Source organism: Acinonyx jubatus, chromosome D3, assembly GCF_027475565.1.
Source record: "Acinonyx jubatus isolate Ajub_Pintada_27869175 chromosome D3, VMU_Ajub_asm_v1.0, whole genome shotgun sequence".
Classification (NCBI taxonomy): Eukaryota; Metazoa; Chordata; class Mammalia; order Carnivora; family Felidae; genus Acinonyx; species Acinonyx jubatus.
In genome coordinates, this window is record NC_069392.1 from 6,128,282 (window position 1) to 6,146,672 (window position 18,391).

Consider the following 18,391-nt stretch of genomic DNA (forward strand, 5'->3'; position numbering starts at 1 on the left):
AAAAGAATACAGTGTCACAAAAGAGAAAGAGACAGGCTAGAATCACAAACTAAAATTGGAGAGAGTTACTTATAATAATCACTGTGGTACAGGAGTATTCAATTAAAATATGTTTGTAGGATCAGTGATTGACATACACTATCTTACCTGGATTTCCAGAAAATTCCTTTTCATCACCACTATTATAGCTTAAAAATTTTACTGTAAATCTCTGTGTCATGATCCCTAGAAATAAAACACAATACAAAATATAGTGTGTACCATTTTCCTAGGGAAAGAAATTATCCCCCATAGTGTCATTTTCTTTATCTTATAATTACATTTTGACATGCAAAAAAAAGCCTTTTTTATTAAATCACAATTACAAATAAGAAAAAAGTCTGACTTAGTTTTACACATAATAATTATGAGAATCTTTTTTTTTTTTAATTTTTTTTTTCAACATTTATTTATTTTTGGGACAGAGAGAGACAGAGCATGAACGGGGGAGGGGCAGAGAGAGAGGGAGACACAGAATCGGAAACAGGCTCCAGGCTCTGAGCCATCAGCCCAGAGCCTGACGCGGGGCTCGAACTCACGGACCGCGAGATCGTGACCTGGCTGAAGTCGGACGCTTAACCGACTGCGCCACCCAGGCGCCCCAATAATTATGAGAATCTTAAAAAAAAAGTTTTCAACTGAAAACATTCACTGCTCTCAACAGATTTACCTTTCTGGTGAGCATTAATTGCTACCCTAATAATTTTGACATTTATTTCACTGATTGTATTATTATTCCATCTGAAAATATAATGTTCTTCCACATTCACATTTCTGGGGGCCGATCCATTACTTAAAAGTGTTTCTGCAAAAAAAAAAAAAAAATTCTGTCATAAATTAACAACCTTGAGCTCAGGTCTATTATTGGTCCCACCGAGTCAGCACTGGCCACCACCTCCCCCCAGCATCACAATATGTATCCTTTCCCTTCCATTTCTGTACCCCCGGAATGTGGCTCATAGTTCGATACAGAGATGTGCTCAGTAGAATGTTTGTCAAAAATGAAAGGCTAACAGAAGGTCGGCTCCTTAGAAACAGAGGCCTGCCGTCTAGTTCACTACTATATTGTAGGTATTTGCTAAGATTCGATGAATGAATAAATTTGAGAATTACAACATACTGCAGAGAAATACAAATATCCTTAACAAAAATCCTGATGACATTAGCCAAACTCTGAATCATTTGTTTGGCTGCATTAAAACTGCAAAGTTTAATTATCAAAAAGAAAAAAAGATGAAACTTAACAGAAGACCATGGGGGAAGGGAAGGGGAAAAAAAAAAAAAACAGTTACAAACTGAGAGGGAGACAAACCATAAGAGACTCTCAAATACAGAGCACAAACTAAGGGTTGATGGAGGGAGGGCGGGGGATGGGGAGGGGAAAACGGGTGATGGGCACTGAGGAGGGCATTTGTTGCGACGAGCATTGGGTTTTATATGTAAGCGATGAATCACGGGAATCTACTCCGGAAGCCAAGAGCACACTGTATACTCTGTATGTTTGCTACCTTGCCAATAAATTATATTTTTAAAAAAGAAGAAGAAAGAAACGAGTAAGAGAAAGGCTAAGGCGAGAAAAAAAAGAAAGAAAGGAAAGAGGGGCACCCGGCTGCCTCAGTCAGTAGATCGTGTCACTCTTGAGCTCAGGGTTATGAGTTCAAGCCCCATCTTGGATGTGGAAATTATTTAAAATAAAAAAGTCTTAAAAAAAATTTTTTTTTAAAGAAGGGGCACCTGGGGCGCCTGGGTGGCTCAGTCAGTTGGGTGTCCGACTTCAGCTCAGGTCATGATCTCACAGCTCCTGAGTTTGAGCCGTGTGTCGAGCTCTGTGCTGACAGCTCGGAGCCTGGAGCCTGCTTCGGATTCTGTGTCTCCCTCTCTCTCTCTACCCTCCTCAGCTCATGCTCTGTCCTTCTCTGTCTCAAAAATAAATAAATGTTAAAAAAATAAAAAATAAAAAAAATAAAGAAGGGGCACCTGGGTGGCTCAGTTGGTTAAGCATCTGACTCTTGATTTCGGCTCAGGTCATGATCTTCCAAGCATGAAATCAAGTCCCACGTCAGGCTCAGCAAGGAGCACAGAGCCTACTGGGGACTCTCTCTCCCTCTCTCTCTGCCCCTCCCCGACTTGCGCTCACTCTGTTTCTCTCTCTAAATAAATAAACAAATAACCTTAAAAATAAAAAGGAAAAGAGAACAAGAAACATAAATGTTGGTTCCCTGGAAAATATTTTCGAAAAGGTTCACAGAGCCTGAAAACTGGCAGGGACACTGGAGCCCCCATAGCTCGGGACTAGGCAACTGGCTCCAGGGCACAGATATCGCTCCTCAGCAAAGCAAGATGGAACAGGGAACAAACAGAATGTGGAACAGACAAAGTTCTAATTGCTGTGAACCTCCTTAAATTCTTAATAAAAACATATTTACTCTAAGACTCTATACTACTTACAAGAAATGACACACATATTTCTGTAGAAGTGATGTAAAAGCGTGACGTTAAATTACCTGTCCTGGTGATGAACTTGTCTGGGTCGGTTGCTTCCTCATAGATTACTCTTGGTGTAACGATGCCTGAAAAGATACAGAAATTAACTTCATAGGACTACATGGCCCAACATGATCACATTTACTTATTGAAAGTGAAAGCTAATCAAGCAAATACGATAACTGCGCCTGACCCGTGTGCCTGCTACAAAACTCTCCCGCTCCCCAGACGCCACCACATAGGAATCCCACTGTTCTTGGCATCTGATAACAACGGAGGAGGAGGATCCAAAGTCAGTGATAATAATCCTGAGAGCCACTCTCCTATAGGAACAAAGAGGCAGTCCACGACCAGGCAGAATGTAACACGGAGCGCTCGCTTAACAAGCGGTTTGGGGCTTCCTCAGAAAGTTAAATCACCACGTGACTCAGCAATGCCATTGGTAGGTACAGGTCCAGGAGAAACGCAAGCCTGTGCTCACACAGACATCTGCACACGAGTGTTCAGAGCAGCACTCCCGCGGTCGCCAAAAGCTGGAAACCCAAATGCCTAGCAAAGGACGAACGGATAACACACGTGGCACAGATATCCATGCGATGGAATATTGACCAGCCATAAACAAGGGTGACGTTCTGGTCCGTGCCACAGCGGCTACCCCTTGAAAATGTGATGCTAAGTGAAAGAAGCCAGACATAAAAGACCACGTAGTGTAGGATTCCTTTGTTACGGGAATTCCAGAACAAGCAAATCCATAGAGATGGAAAGGAGAGTCATTAATGGTCCCTAGGGGTCAGGGCACGGGGAGGAAGAAGAGGCTGTTGGTGGGTACGGGAGGGGGGGGTGTCCTTTAGGGGGAGGAAATGTTTTAGAACTAGACAGAGGTGATGGTGGCACAGCATTGTGTATGTACTAAATGCCACTGAATTGTACACTTCAAAATGGTTGACTTTAGGGGCACCTGGGTGGCTCAGTTGGTTAAGCATCTGACTCTTGATTTCAGCTCGGGTCATGATCTCACAGCGGTTCATGAGATCGAGCCCCACGTTAGGCTCTGCACAGTGCAGAGACCGCTTGGGATTCTCTCTCTTCCTCTCTCTCTCTCAACATAATATATATAAAAATAAACATTTAAAATGGTTGATTTTATGTTATGTGAATTTTGCCTCAATTTTTATTTATTTATTTTTTTAGTGTTTATTTATTTTTGCGAGAGAGAAACAGAGTGAGCACAGGAGAGGGGCAGAGAGAGAGGGAGACACAGAATTGGAGGCAGGTTCCAGGCTCTGAGCTGTCAGCACAAAGCCCAATGTGGAGCTTGAAATCACAGATTGCGAGATCGTGACCTGAGCCGAAACCAAGAATCAGACGCATAACCGACTGAGCCACCCAGGCGTCCCTCAATTTTTAAAGAAGAACTAATATGCAATGTGCTATCCTATGGAACGGGACTTTTTCTGAAGAAAACACGTTCTTCAACGGACAGCTGAAATATTTTAAATTGATCCAGGAGAAGTGATTTATACTCTCACGAGATCCCGGTTTCTGTCGACACTTGGGTCTGTGTTCTTTTTGCAAACCAACGCAACGTACCTCCCAGCACGCCATTCTTGATCTTCGCATTGATAATTCCATCTTGTTCCTGGGATACTTCCAAACTAGTGGTGCACTGCACATCGAAATTCTGAAGGAAAGCCACCGGTGCGTTCTGTAGGCACTGCCCAGCCAGGGACACCTGAGGGTGAGGGAGAATCCCAACAGGGCTGTGACTTCTCTTCAAATCATAAAATACAGACCAACATCTCACGCAAGCGCTCTTTCTGCGGCCTGCTCCTACCGGTGGCTTAGTTTCAATAACGACTAGTTCACTCGCTAGATGACCAACAAAGAAACTGATCTAGTTAATTTGCTACACAAAGTCTGGAAGCTTTGTCACATTAAGTATTATTTAACGAAAACAAAGAAAATTCCCTGCTCTGCTCCATTGACTTTGCAGAAACATGATTATGTTCAACTTCATTTTCTCTCCCTCATGACAACCATACTTTTGTTAAAACTGTAAAAAATGGATTCCTTAAACAGTGAAGAGAGACGATTTGGACTCCCATGTTTTCTTTCCACAAATGCTTTTTTCCTCGTGATTTTGGACTTAAAAAAAATATTTTGGGGCACCTGGGTGGTTCAGTTGGTCGAGCATCCGACTTCCGCTCAGGTCATGATTTCACAGTTCGTGGGTTCGAGTCCTGCATCGGGCTCTGTGCTGACAGCTCAGAGCCTGGAGCCTGCTTTAGATTCTGTGTCTCCCTCTCTCTCTTTGCCCCTCCCCTGCTCGTACTGTCTCTCTCTCTCTCCAAACTAAATAAAATATTTTTAAAAATAAATAAAAAAATAAAGATTTCACACAAAGCTCTATATAGCCTTGAGATATTTTTCAAAATCTCTGGAATATTACATTAGATTATATACTTATAGCTTACAAGACATTGGCTGTGAAACTAACAGAAGTGCAGAATGGTAGTTATTTCCGGGGAAATTTATAGAATTTGTTTTGGTTGGTAAGTTCACTCTGAGATTTAGCAACAACAGTGGTTAATTTAAGAGAGACTATTAAAAATAAAATCCACAGGCCATAAAGAGTTGAGTACCTGGAAAGTCCACAGGAGAAATAACTTAGGATGAGATTTTTAACAGCAGTGTAAGTCAAATTAACGACAGGAGGGGAAAATTTGTAAAAGGCCCTAGCATGTTAAAATTGAAATTATTACCTGCGGAATGGTAAAATATGCCTTGTCCACAGTCATGATTGGATCTCCTTGTTTGTAACCGAAGTCTGAGAAGTCTCTCAGATCAGTATGCAGATACACTTCGGCGGAAGCCTGTGGCCTAGAGGAACTGTAAATCGATGAGGATTATCACTACTCCTTCTGGCCAGTATCTGCTAAAAACAATTCTTCTTGCATTTTCTTGTTTTTACTTTTTTAATTACAAAAATATTTGTACTAAAAGCCAAAAAGCTGTACACTGGAAAGTGGTTAGTGGTTAATTTTATGCTCTGTGAATTTTACTTCAATGATAATAATAATAAAGTTGTAAAATTTCAACATGACAGAAAGGTACCAGAAAGAAACTGAGGTCCCCGTGAGCCCACCACCGGTTTCCCAAACCCAGATAATCACTATTCACCATTGGTGGTAACTGACCAATTTCCTTTGGGTGAGGCCCAATTCTCTCAAAGGCTTAACACAAAACAAAGTCGCTAACGGACATGGAAGACTGAACCTCATGTTGAGGACCTGGGGGGCCTGTGGAGGCCCCAACACGCACACGGAGCCGTGGTAGAAGTAGCCCAGGAAGGGCGAGTTGGCCAGCGGCGACTGCACACACAGGAACGGGAACCAGCCAGGGGCCTCCGGCGCCCCCTGCGCGGAGCACAGCTGGTCAAACAGAGGGTTGACATCGCCTCCAAAAACGCCGGTGAAACAGGCCTCTCTGAACAGTCCCGTGAGATCCGACGAGCATTCCTTGGAAGGAAACGTGAAGGAGCGGTGAGCAGACAGAAGCTTCTGGGGTGCCCGCCACCAGCTCTCAGGGGAAGAGGACACCACCGAGGAAGATGAAACAACACAATCCCCATCCAGGCTGCCAGTGCTATGTGCTCACAGAAAGTAAAATCCTGCTAGAATTTCTCTCCTCAGCTCCCTACGAGCCTCCAAGTCAGTAATTTCAGGCCTTCAAGGGAACCACATCCTTACTGGGGACATAGATGTGCCCACAAAAAAACAAAAACAAACAAACGAGCAAAAGTATGAAGAGAAGAAAATATGGAAGACACTCCAAGTGGGGAATAAAACAGAGTAAACTTCCCTTTTTAATTGTCATCACCATCCAAACCCCTAGCCCAGAGAAACCTAAAGACATCTCGAGTTAGGGCAAACAGTCCGTATTCCCTAAGAAACCTTAAGACCATCGCTGTATTATAACACGACCCAATTAATGTCACCAAGAAGTGACTTCATTCCTGCATTCGGTTCTTCATCCATTTTCTTCCCCCATTTCACAGAGGACTCAGAGAACTAAAAGTTAAAAATGTCCCGAATCCTTTGTTCCCTGACAGTAGGAAAATAACTTTTTTTTTAATTTTTTTTCAATGTTTATTCATTTTTGAGAGACAGACACAGAGCATGAGTGGGGGAGGGGCAGAGAGAGAGGGAGACCCAGAATCCGAAGCAGGCTCCAGGCTCTGAGCTGTCAGCACAGAGCCCGATGCCGGGTTCGAACCCACAGGCCATGAGATCATGACCTGAGCCCAAGTCGGACGCTTAACTGACTAAGCCACCCAGGCGCCCCGGAAAATAACCTTTAAACAAGAACAATTCAAATTGAAAAATTGATCATGTCTGAAGTGATAAGTTGCAGCTGTCCAAAGACATCACTGACCCAGATACTAAACACTGCCAGGGGCTGGTGCTGTGTATATCGATACCATATACGACAAACACGAAAGAGGTTAGAAACAGGGCACAGCACTGCAGTCTGGAAGAAAGAGGAAGAGAACACCATATGTTTCTATTGATATTGACAGATGATATGCTCTATTCTTAAATTAAATATAATTGTTATTATAAGTGCAATTGTTGGTATGAGAGTTACAATATAAATAAAGGTCCTAAACTTTCCTTTTCTGTTTTGTAAAACCAACCACGATACAATTGCACTCATCCAAAAACAGGAGTGACTGGGGCCACAGTAAATGTGCCTCTTTTGCAACTCTCATTCCTCTTAAATCTCAAATAAGGATTAAAAATGTGTATTTGAGGAGGGGCACCTTGGTGGCTCAGTCGGTTAAGTATCTGACTCTTGATATCGACTCAGGTCATAATCTCATGGTTTGTGAGTTTGAGCCCCACGTTCGGCTCTGCACTGACAGCACGGAGCCTGCTTGGGATTCTCTCTATGCCTTTCCCTCTCTCCCTCTCTCTCAAAATAAATAAATAAATAAACTTAAAAAAATATATATATATGTATTTGACCTGGATCAGGCAACTTTTTCTAGATGTGACACTAAAAGCACAAGCAACAAAAGAAAAACTTGATTAATCGAATTTCAACAAATTTAAAAAAACTTTTGGGCTTCAAAGGACACCAACAAGAAAGCAGACACCTACACAATGGGAGATGTTTGTCGCAAATCATATACCTGATTTGGGACTAGTATCCAGAAGGTATAATGAATTCTTATAGTTTAACAACAAAAAGACAACCTGATTGAAAAATGGGCAAAGGAGGGAAAGAAATGAGAGCTTTCCCCCTAAGGTCAGGAACACAAGAGAGATGTCCACTCTCACCACTGTTATTCAACATAGTACTGGAAGTCCTAGCCTCTGCAGTCAGACAACACAAAGGAATAAAAGACATCCAAATCAGCCAGGAGGAGGTCAAACTTTCACTCTTTGCAGATGACATATACTGTATATGGAAAACCCAAGAGTCCACCAAAATACTGCTAGAACTGATCCATGAATTCAGCAGAGTCACAGGATATAAAATCAACGCACAGAAATTGGTTGCATTACTATACATCAATAATGAAGCGACAGAAAGAGACATCAAGGAATCGACCCCATTTACAATTGCACCAAAAACCATAAAATACCTAGGAATAAACCTCACCAAAGAGGTGAAAAATCTATACACTGAAAACTATATAGGAAGCTTACGAAAGAAATTGAAGAACCCACACAAAAAAATGGAAAAATATTCCATGCTCCTGGATAGGAAGAGCAAATATTGTTAAAATGTCAATACTACCCAAAGCAATCTACATATTCAATGCAATCCCTATGAAAATAAGACCGGCATTCTTCACAAGAGCTAGCACAAACAATCCTAAAATCTGTATGGAACCAGAAAAGGCCCCGAATGGCCAAAGTAATGTTGAAAAAGAAAACCAAAGCTGAAGGCATCACAATTCCAGACCTCAAGATGAATTACAAAGCTGTCATCATCAAGACAGCATGGTACTGGCACAAGAACAGACACTCAGATCAATGGAACAGAATAGAGAACCCAGAAATGGACCCACAAACGAATGGCCAACTAATCTTTGACGAAGCAGGAAAGAATATCCAATGGAATAAAGACAGACTCTTCAGCAAGTGATGCTGGGAAAACTGGACAGAGACATGCAGAAAAATGAACCTAGACCACTTTCTTACACCAAACACAAAAATAAACTCCAAATGGATGAAAGACCAAATGTAAGACAGGAAGCCATCAAAATCCTAGAGAAGAAAGCAGATAAAAACCTCTTTGCCGTACGACTCAGCAATGGCACTACTAGGTACCTATGCAAGGGCTACAGGTGTGCTGTTTCAAATGGGCACATGCACCCCAATGTTTATAGCAGCACTATCGTAGCCAAAGTATGGAAAGAGCCCAAATGTCCACTGACAGATAAATGGACAAAGAAGATGTGGTAAATATATACAACAGAGTATTACTCGGCGAACAAAAAGAATGAAATCTTGCCATTTGCAACAACATGGATGGAACTAGAGGGTATTATGCTAAGTGAAATTAGCCAGACAGAGAAAGACAAATATCCTATGACTTCGCTCATACAAGGAATTTAAGATACAAAACAGATGAACGTAAGGAAAGGGAAGCAAAAATAATATAAAAACAGGGAGGGGGACAAAACGTAAAAGACTCTTAAATATAGAGAACAAACAGAGGGTTGTTGGAGGGGGTGTGGGACGGGGGATGGGCTGAATGGGGAAGGGGCACTAAGGAATCTACTCCCGAAATCATTGTTGTACTATATGCTAACTAATTTGGATGTAAATTAAAAAATAAATTAGTTAATTTTAAAAAATGGGCAAAGGATCTAAAGCGACATTTTTTCAAAGAGAGAAAAATGGCCAACAAGCACATCAAAAGATGTTCAACATCATTTGCCACTACGGAAATACAAATCAAAATCACAATGAAATACCACTTCACACCCACTGGGATGGCTATCATCAAAAAGACTGTAACAAACGTAGATGAGGACATGGAAAAAACTGCAACCCTTCTACACTGCTGATGCAAACGTAAAAACCATGCAGCCACTTTGGAAAACGGTTCCTCAAAAGGTTAAACACACAGTTCCTATAGGACAGAGCAACTCCACCCCTAGGTAATATATCCAAGAGAAACGAAAACACACGTCCAAACCAAAACTTGCACACAAATGTTCACGGAAGCTTCATTCGTTAACAGCCAAAAAGCGAAAGCAATCCAAGCGTCCATCGGCTGATGAATGAATGGATTGGCAACATACAGTCTGTCCATGCGACGGAATGTGACTCGGCCATAAAAAGGGACAAAAACAGACACCGGCCACAACGCGGGTGACCCTTGGACACAAGATGCTGGGTGAAAGAAGCTAGACACAGAAGGCCACATACAAGAGGAATCTGCTTATGTGCCGTGTCCGGAACAGGCCAGTCCACAGAGCCTGACAGCAGGTGAAGAGGGGCCTGGGGATGAGCTGAGGCCAGGGAACGGGAGAGATCGCAGAAGGCCACAAGGTTTCCAGTTGGGGTGATGGAAATGTTCTCAAATTGGATTGCCATGAGGGTCGTGCACCTCTACACATTTGCCCAAAAAAAAAAAAAAAAAAAAATCACTGAAATAATGTATTTTCCTTCCTTTTTATCTTTTCGTGAAGACTTCTCAATAACGTAGTAAAACCATCCTCAGTATAATCATCTCAATCATGACCTTCTCCAAAGAGATACATTTTTTCTTCCATAAACAAGACTGACTGGGCTAGATAAGAAAATACTCAATTTGAAAACAACCTGCGGGGCATCTGGGTGACTCAGCCAGTTAACCGTCCAACTCCTGATTTCAGCTCAGGTCACCATCTCATATTTTGTGGGTTCAAGACCCACATTGGGCTCCACGCTGACGGCACAGAGCTTGCTTGGGATTCTCTGTCTGCCCCTACCCTGCTTGTGCTCTGTCTCTCTCTCTCTCGAAATAAATGAATAAACTTTAAAAAAAAGAGTTAAAAAAAAAAAATCTACAACACAAAACACAATCTTACTTTTCAAAGCCCATCTATGAAAAAGCTGTATGGGGAACTGTATCCTTTACATGCTATTGGGTATAGTAACCTTTGTACCCGTAATCGAAAAGAGCTTACCTGGTCACAGCAGCAGCGAACATCACAGGCCCCAGCGGTCAAATTACAAGGACAAGGACCCAGGGGTTGATACACCTGGTTGGGAATAACAGTCACATTCTCTGAAAAGTACAAAGGACAGAGAAGTCCAGCCATGAAACACTCTGACAAAGCATTGCCACATTTTTGATACTCGAAAGAAAGCTGAATCATTGTTTTACAAATCAGCAGGACCAAATATTACACATTAAGGAATCCCTGAGTTATGCATAAACCCTATCTGGGCCTGTATCTACTACTCCAACAAAAACCCAAATATAGGAAAATACGCTAGTTATAACAAAATGAAGTCACGCTTGATCTTAAAGATAATCATGACTAAAATTTACAAGTTAGGATAAAGGTAACGCACTGACTTTATTTTTCAATACACTGAACAATCCTTTTCGTAACACAGACTGACATTACCCGTTGACCCCTTCAAATGCATTACCTCTTCCAGCAGATAAAACCGAAGCCATGAGGACATTTCAGAGACATTATCTGGGGGCCCATTTGGCCGCAAGATTGTGTCTAATCATGCTACCTGCTCAACCTCATGTCCTATCGCACTGCAGACCCAACTCTTTATATCCTGAGTCTAGCTCAAGTGTGGAAGTGTGGGGGAAATTAATAATTTTTACATGAATTGGAAAAGGAATATGTCACATTACATTTCAATCTCCTAATTCAGAATCCAGACAGTAATGTTTCCAGTTCCCCTGCGGCAATTTATCAGATAAATTTTACTTTGAAACTTTACTTTTGTCCTAAGATTGGGTACATGTTGAAAAACTACGTAGCACTGGGTGTTGTATGGAAACCAATGTGACAATAAATTTCATATATTAAATAAATAAATAAATAAATAAATAAATAAATAAATAAATACCGATATAGTAGTTTTAAAAAAAAGAAAAGAAAAACTACGTAGCAATCACTTATAACAGTTAATTTCAATGACATGACAGTTGAAGCATCTCAAAAACAGCTAATTATGCAGAATTCTATGCTAGAATATAGTAGAACCCCAGCATGTCAATGGTCTCAGGAATAAGGAGAAGGTCTGAGTAACATAGTCTATTACTCAGGCAAGGGTCTGGCCATCAGTATAATCAAACCAGTGGAATAAAAACAGGGCATTTTAGAATAGGGTTTTACTATGCGATATATAGGTAGGTATCTGTGCATCTACCTATATGTCACCTACGCCATTTGCTACCTTGATTGTTCCTAGGCATACCACGTACCTCCCATCTGTCCTTCCGTCCTTGTTCTCGTTCTGATCTCTGTCTGAATGGGTGCAAAATTTTTCATACCTTCATGGGGTCAGAGCGAACATCTCATAACTACCAATACACAGAGTCTAATTTTCCTAAGTTTGGCTATTTATACAAAGACGTTCTGATCTATTACCTAAATGCAGTCAAGCATATTTTTTAAAAAGAAGAAAAGTCACCACGTCGAATGGTACAGCTACTAATCCTTCCTGTAGATTTTTTTCAGCACCCCCTGAATATTATTTTTTGGCTTTAAATTTTAAGCATTAGAGAACGTTTTTTGTTTTTTTCTCCTAAAAACAAAACTTTAGACCTTTAAATTGGTCACAGATTCACATGTTCAAAAAACTCAAGAGGAGGCACCTGGGTGGCTTTGTCAGTTAAGCATCTGACTTTGGCTCAGGTCATGATCTCATGGTTCATGGGTTTGAGCCCCGCATCGGGCTCTGTGCTGACAACTCGGAGCCTGGAGCCTGCTTCGGATTCTGTGTGTGTGTGTGTGTGTGTGTGTGTCTGACCCTCCCCAGCTTGTGTTCTGTCTCAAAATTAAACTTTAAAAAAAAATTTAACAAAAAAACCTCAAGAGGATCTAAAAAAAGGTACACAGTGCAGTCCTCCCAGCCAGCCCTTCCTGTTCCCACACCACTTGCGCAAATGGCCCTACATGGTTAGCTTCTCAGATAGCCTTCCAGAACTTTCGTATGCAAATATATAGTCTCATTCCATGCTATAAGCACCCGTATGCAGCTGCTTTTTGCACTTGGTAATAGATCTTGGAGATGTTTCCGCGTAAGCACACTGAAGGCAGGGTGGCCCAATGGATGGCACCGTCTGAACATATCTAACCCTCCTCAACTTCCAAAATCACAAGGGGGATCACAGTGAGGGGATGTGATAAGGGAAGCGACAGTGTGGGAGTCTCAAAATGACAAGTGACAGACCTTCGCTACTGAGGACGAATGCTTCTCCCTTCATCCCGGGGGAATGCAAAGGCAAGAGTTGCTACGTTGACTGCAGGAGACAGGGAACATGGTGGTGGCACCTATCAAAGTGGACCTTCAACACTGGCACGGCTACATTCTGTCATTCTTAGAAAACCTGCCGTGTGAACGGGAGAAGAACACGAGGCCATTTTCGTGTCCAAAAGCAGACGTGCGCGGTGATATTTGCTCTAGCTACACACCGCACGCTGGAAGTGACTCAGATTCCATCAGTAAGAGACTAGTCAAATACACAACGGTATCTGCATGCGATGGGATATTATGCAGCTATTAAAAAGAATGAGGTGAACCTACATGCGTTTATATGGAACTTATTTACTTTTTTACCCATTTTTTTAATGTTTACTTATTTTTGAGAGAGGGAGAGACAGAGTGCAAATGGGGGAGGGTCAGAGAGAGGGAGACACAGAATCTGAAACAGGCTCCAGGCTCCAAGCTGTCAGCACAGAGCCCGACGCGGGACTCGAACCCACGAACCGTGAGATCATGACCTGAGCCAGATTCGGACATTCAACCAACAGAGCCACCCAGGTGCCCCTATATGGAATTGATTTCTAAAAGGCATAGAATAGTGAACTGTGTGTTATTAGTGTGTGTATGTATTGTTTTTGAAACAAGAGAATACCACATGCTTCCATAAGCATAAATTAATAGGCTGACACTAGAAAGGGAGCTGGAGGTCCAAAGCTTTCACTGAAAATCTACTGGTTTTTTGTTTGGTTGGTTGGTTTTTTGGTTTCTTTGTTTGTTTTGTTTTTTGTAAACGCCTTCATTAATCTTTCCCTTGACTTTTTTTTTTTGGTTTTGGTTTTAAGATGGAGTCATAAGAATCAAGACACAGAAACAAACCTCACTTTCTCCCTTTCAGGCAGTCTACAAAGATACAAACGGCACAGCGGAATAACATAGATCCTAATTAAGTGCAATAATACAAAGTAGAAACTTCTAAAATAAGAAAATTAAACAAAAGGAAAGTAGGCTGAAGAAGGCAACACTGACTCCAGAGCATAGCGTACAAAGGGCACGGCATGCACTCAGAACCCGACAGACAACGTTCGGCGTGAATGTTTGGACTTGACTTGCCTGATGCATTCCGGGCCAAAGAAGAGTTGGCGTAAATCTCTACTCGAATGAGCAGATGTGCTAAACAGGATGAATTGTGAGATGCCGAAACCAGAAGAGTTTGGACAATACACGGGGGCTCTGAGAAGGGATCTGTCTCGTTAGCGGAACACCCCTGCAGACCCCTCTTCAGCCTCACTGTCACATCCAACGCGCTCTGAAAGGAAAAGTCGCTGCACTTTTTAAGGTGACTCAACACAGCATGGATAATTATAAGAACACACAATGGAAAACACAGTAAAATCACACAGCTGCCTCGGTTCACTTTACGAAACGAAAACCGTACGCAAAGCTGCCATCATTCAGCTGGTAAACCTCTGGCGATTCGTAAGCCCTGATTCCTAATCCTCAATTTAGCAGAAAAGCAAGCAAGTCTGATAAATTAACTCAGTTTGTCCAGCATCTTTTTAGTTTTTCTTTTTTATCATCCTATCAGCATATCAGCAGAAGACTAAATACACACATTAAAAAGTCAATGGAAAGAGTCCCCAGTTCCTGGGGTGCACGCAGTCGCTTTCTCGTCCATATTTCCATCGCCGATGTCTTGCACACACTAGGCATTCAATAAAACATTTATTAAATGAGAGTTGCTGTTTTTTTTTAAGTAGTCTCCATGCCCAGCATGGAGCCCAGCGCAGGGCTTGAACTCACGAACCGTGAAATCAAGACCTGAGCTGAGGTCAAGATTTCTGAGTCACAGATCCATTTGAAAATCTGATGGAAGCTGGCAACCATCTCATGAGGAAAATGCACACACACATAATGTTACACACAATTTCGGTGAGTTCACAAACTTCTTGAAACCCGTCCAAGGACCGCTAGCCCTACCGTAAGCACCTCTGGGCTGGAGGGGCGTCTCCTCGATCTGGTAACCCGTAGTTTCACAGTGGTTCCAAGCACAGACAAAACCATACCTTGTCCAACCAAAACAGCACTGCAGAAACACTAAATGTGGGTCTCCGCAGACGCCCCGGGAAAAGTTTTACCTCTGGCCTTACCACACTGGGGGTCACAGTCAAGCTCCAGTCTCCCGTCTCATTGGTCAGCGCTCCACAAGCTGGAGTTGGCAATAAGCCTATGGGGGAGAAGATCAGGATGCAAGGAGGCAGTGTTGCCCAGCAGCTAAGGGTGTGCATGCTGGAGTCAGGCTCCCTGGGAGGGAATCCTTTTCCAAGCCTGGGATTGGGCCCTTCACGAGCTGTGCGACTTTGGACAAGTAACAGCCTCTGCGAACTCTCGTGTCTTCATGTGTTACACGACATGAAAGTGTATTACTGTTCTTACTGGGGAAATGCAGTGATGCATGTAAACCACAGGAGACAGGCAGCTCAGTGAACGTGAGCCATTACTGTTCCAGGCTTTCTTTCACCAAGCCTGTCCGTCGGTCCTCTTTGGTCCACAGCAGCCCCCCATTCCTGCTCCCACGCCGACTTTGCAGTGGACAGCGGCCGGGGTCCCAGGGGATGCCACCTCCTGGGATGCCACCTCCTTGGGCGGCGTGGCCCTGGCCCAACCCCCACCCTCCCCACAGGGAGGGCCAGACTCCTTACCCTCCTTGTCCTGCAGCAAGGCCAGGGACACGGTCACATCCTCGGTGCCTCCGACCAGGGAAGCGCTGACCGCAGGGCCGGTCATACGGATGAAAGCAGGGATGAAAACTGGGCGGGAAAGAAGGGGAAGGGCGGAGTTACTAGTTGCAAGGGCACCCGAAGGAGTCCCAAATCTGGCCCGTTAAACGCCTCGTCCCCAACCCACCCGCCCTTCGGGCCCCTGCCCTGCCGTACACACCCAGGTCCCCCCACAGCGGCCTCAGGACGTCCAGCAGAAGGAGAAGCCCCAAGAGCAGAGGGGCCGGCGGCGGCAAGCCCATGCCTGGGGCTCGCGCGGCCCGCTTCACAAACCCGCTCCCGCGCTAGAAGCTGGGAAGCTCTGTACGCGATGACTGGGCCCGCGCCGCCCCGCCGCCGCCATCTTGTCAAACCAACCGGAGCTATGGCAACCACCAATCGGCCGCGGGCCTGGAGGAGAGACTGGCGGTGATTGGGTGGAATGCAGCAGAGAGCCCGCCCCCAACCCGAGGCCGCAGCATCCCGGCCCCGCCCACGGGCCCTGCGCCTTTAAATCTCGATCCCGAAAAAGTTGGAGTCTGCGTCCGGTTTAAGAGGGTTAGTTCAGTCACGCACGCAAAAGCTAGCCTACCTACAGACACTGGCTTCTAAACAAGCTCCTTAATAAACGTCATTTTTATGGGGACTTTGGGAGAAGGACAAAAAGGGGATGAGGCTGCAGGGCTGTTGAATTGTTTTTATTATGATTCTCCCAGCGTTTTGAAGAGTGTTTTGCTGTTTGTATTTACCGCACAGAGCTGTCAGCACTCGAGAGTAGATCTGCTCGAAGAACACTAAACGTTTTGCCCAGCATTGGGGCAGACACAAAAGTATCCCAATTCTTACGTCACTAGCCTCAAAGCATCTCAGACATTATTATAGTTCAGTGAAGGCGTGCAGACGCTGAGGTCGCTACGGGACCGGGGGCAAGTCACCTGACCTCTCTAAACTTGAGTTACCTCCTCTATAGAAGGCAGATAATGGTCTCTCCCTGATAGGACAGTGTGAGGATCGGCAAACCTAACATTCTGAAACCAATCTGAGAGCTGAGGTTCTCTACAAGTGCCCGGCACTGAGTTCCACCTTGTTCTTACGCTCTTGCCAAATCGTGGATTGTTGCAGGTGTAATCGGCATGATATCCCCACCACCAGCCCGCACATCAGCTCCTCTTGGGGGATCGCAAAGTGTTTACATCTCCCGGTATATCTGGGAATAAAGCCTAGAACGTTGCCAACAGGGGGGTCATCACTTAACCTATTGCTGCTATTTACTCATCATTCCTGAACAAGAGAGTAAAAGCATTTTCACTGAGGAAAAATTTTGTGTTGAATGACTTTAAATCCCTGGGTCAAAATGCTTTCACTTTAGGGGAAACGTAAGAAAGTAATTTAGGCAAACACTGTTCCTGAGGGTGTTTTCAATGTACTACAAATCTTTATTTTCACTGAGTTCTACTTTGCTAGACCTTAACTTTGCTGCCATGCTGTCATATGTTCTACGCAGACATAGTACCATAGTTACCTGTATTGGCGTGTGTCACTTGTCAGACACTCAAAATAAAAACATTTTAGTATTTAAGAGCATGTTACGGGTGCCTGGGTGGCTCATTCCGTTGAGCGTCCGACCTTGGCTCAGGCCATCATCTCACGGTCCGTGAGTTCGAGCCCCGCCTCGGGCTCTGGGCTGAGTGCACAGAGCCTGGAGCCTGCTTCTGATTCTGTGTCTCCCTCTCTCTCTGACCCTCCCCCGTTCATGCTCTGTCTCTGTCTCAAAAATAAATTAAACGTTAAAAAATAATATTTTGGGATGAGCACTGGGTGTTATATGGAAACCAATTTGACAATAAACTTCATATATTGAAAAATAAAAACAAAAAAATAAAAAATAAAAAATAATAATAAAAGCATGTTATCATGTTTTTGTTCTGATCAGAATAAACAGTATGTACTAAAAGTATGTTTTTATTTTCTGCTTTTGGTTGCAGTAAGCTATTAGCCAGTAGTGAAATGAACTATGGATTCTAGGATTTACAATAAAAAAAAAAAAAGCTTCAAAAGTTTTTTTAAAAACTGTCATTTGTGAGGTACAATATTATTAAAATTAAATAGGAAACTTTTCTTAAAATTATTTGTAATCTGTTCTATTAATATAAATTGTAGGCATAAAGTTTCAACTATTAATGAAAAGCCCTGATTTTTAAATACTGTACTTCTTATATAAAAATGTCATTGATGGGGGCACCTGGGTGGCCAACTTTTGATTTCAGCTCATAATCTCACAGTTTGCGAGATCAAGCCCCCCTGTCAGCACAGAGCCTGCTTGGGATTCTCTCTACCTCTCTCTCTCTCTGCCCCTTCCTTGCTCATGCTCTCTCTCTTGAAAATAAATAAAAACAAACTTTAAAAAAAAAGACAGGCAGTGTGACCTTCCTCTAGGAATTCTGCTTCGATGTTAGTATTTTAATTTAATGTTTATTTTTATTTTTTTAATGTTTTTTAATGTTTGTTTATTTCTGAGACAGAGAGCATGAGTGGGGGAGGGGCAGAGAGAGAGGGAGACACAGAATCCGAAGCAGGTTCCAGGCTCCGAGCTGTCAGCACAGAGCCCGACGCGGGGCTCGAACTCAGGAACCATGAGATCATGACCTG

The 18,391-nt window shown here is 43.2% G+C and overlaps 1 protein-coding gene across 7 annotated transcripts in view; it reads right to left on the reverse strand.

Annotated features, from left to right (window-relative positions):
* TCTN2 (tectonic family member 2) overlaps positions 1–16,128 on the reverse strand; it is a 28,700-nt gene extending 12,572 nt beyond the window's left edge. Inside the window, exons 1-11 of one of the 7 annotated variants that reach the window (XM_027044247.2) lie at positions 15,924–16,127; positions 15,686–15,793; positions 15,134–15,210; positions 14,097–14,292; positions 10,715–10,815; positions 5,845–6,041; positions 5,286–5,412; positions 4,114–4,255; positions 2,544–2,609; positions 710–844; positions 148–225 (exon numbers count right to left, since the gene is read on the reverse strand). In XM_027044247.2, coding sequence (XP_026900048.1) covers positions 148–225; positions 710–844; positions 2,544–2,609; positions 4,114–4,255; positions 5,286–5,412; positions 5,845–6,041; positions 10,715–10,815; positions 14,097–14,292; positions 15,134–15,210; positions 15,686–15,793; positions 15,924–16,005 — 1,309 coding nt within the window. In that variant the 5' untranslated portion in view covers positions 16,006–16,127. Of the gene's footprint in view, positions 1–147; positions 226–709; positions 845–2,543; positions 2,610–4,113; positions 4,256–5,285; positions 5,413–5,799; positions 6,042–10,714; positions 10,816–11,982; positions 12,052–12,953; positions 13,385–14,096; positions 14,293–15,133; positions 15,211–15,685; positions 15,794–15,923 lie in introns of those variants that run through there. The other 6 variants (XM_053205982.1, XM_027044249.2, XM_053205979.1 and 3 more) reach the window with 6 other exon arrangements.
* Between the last annotated feature and the right edge of the window lie 2,263 nt (positions 16,129–18,391).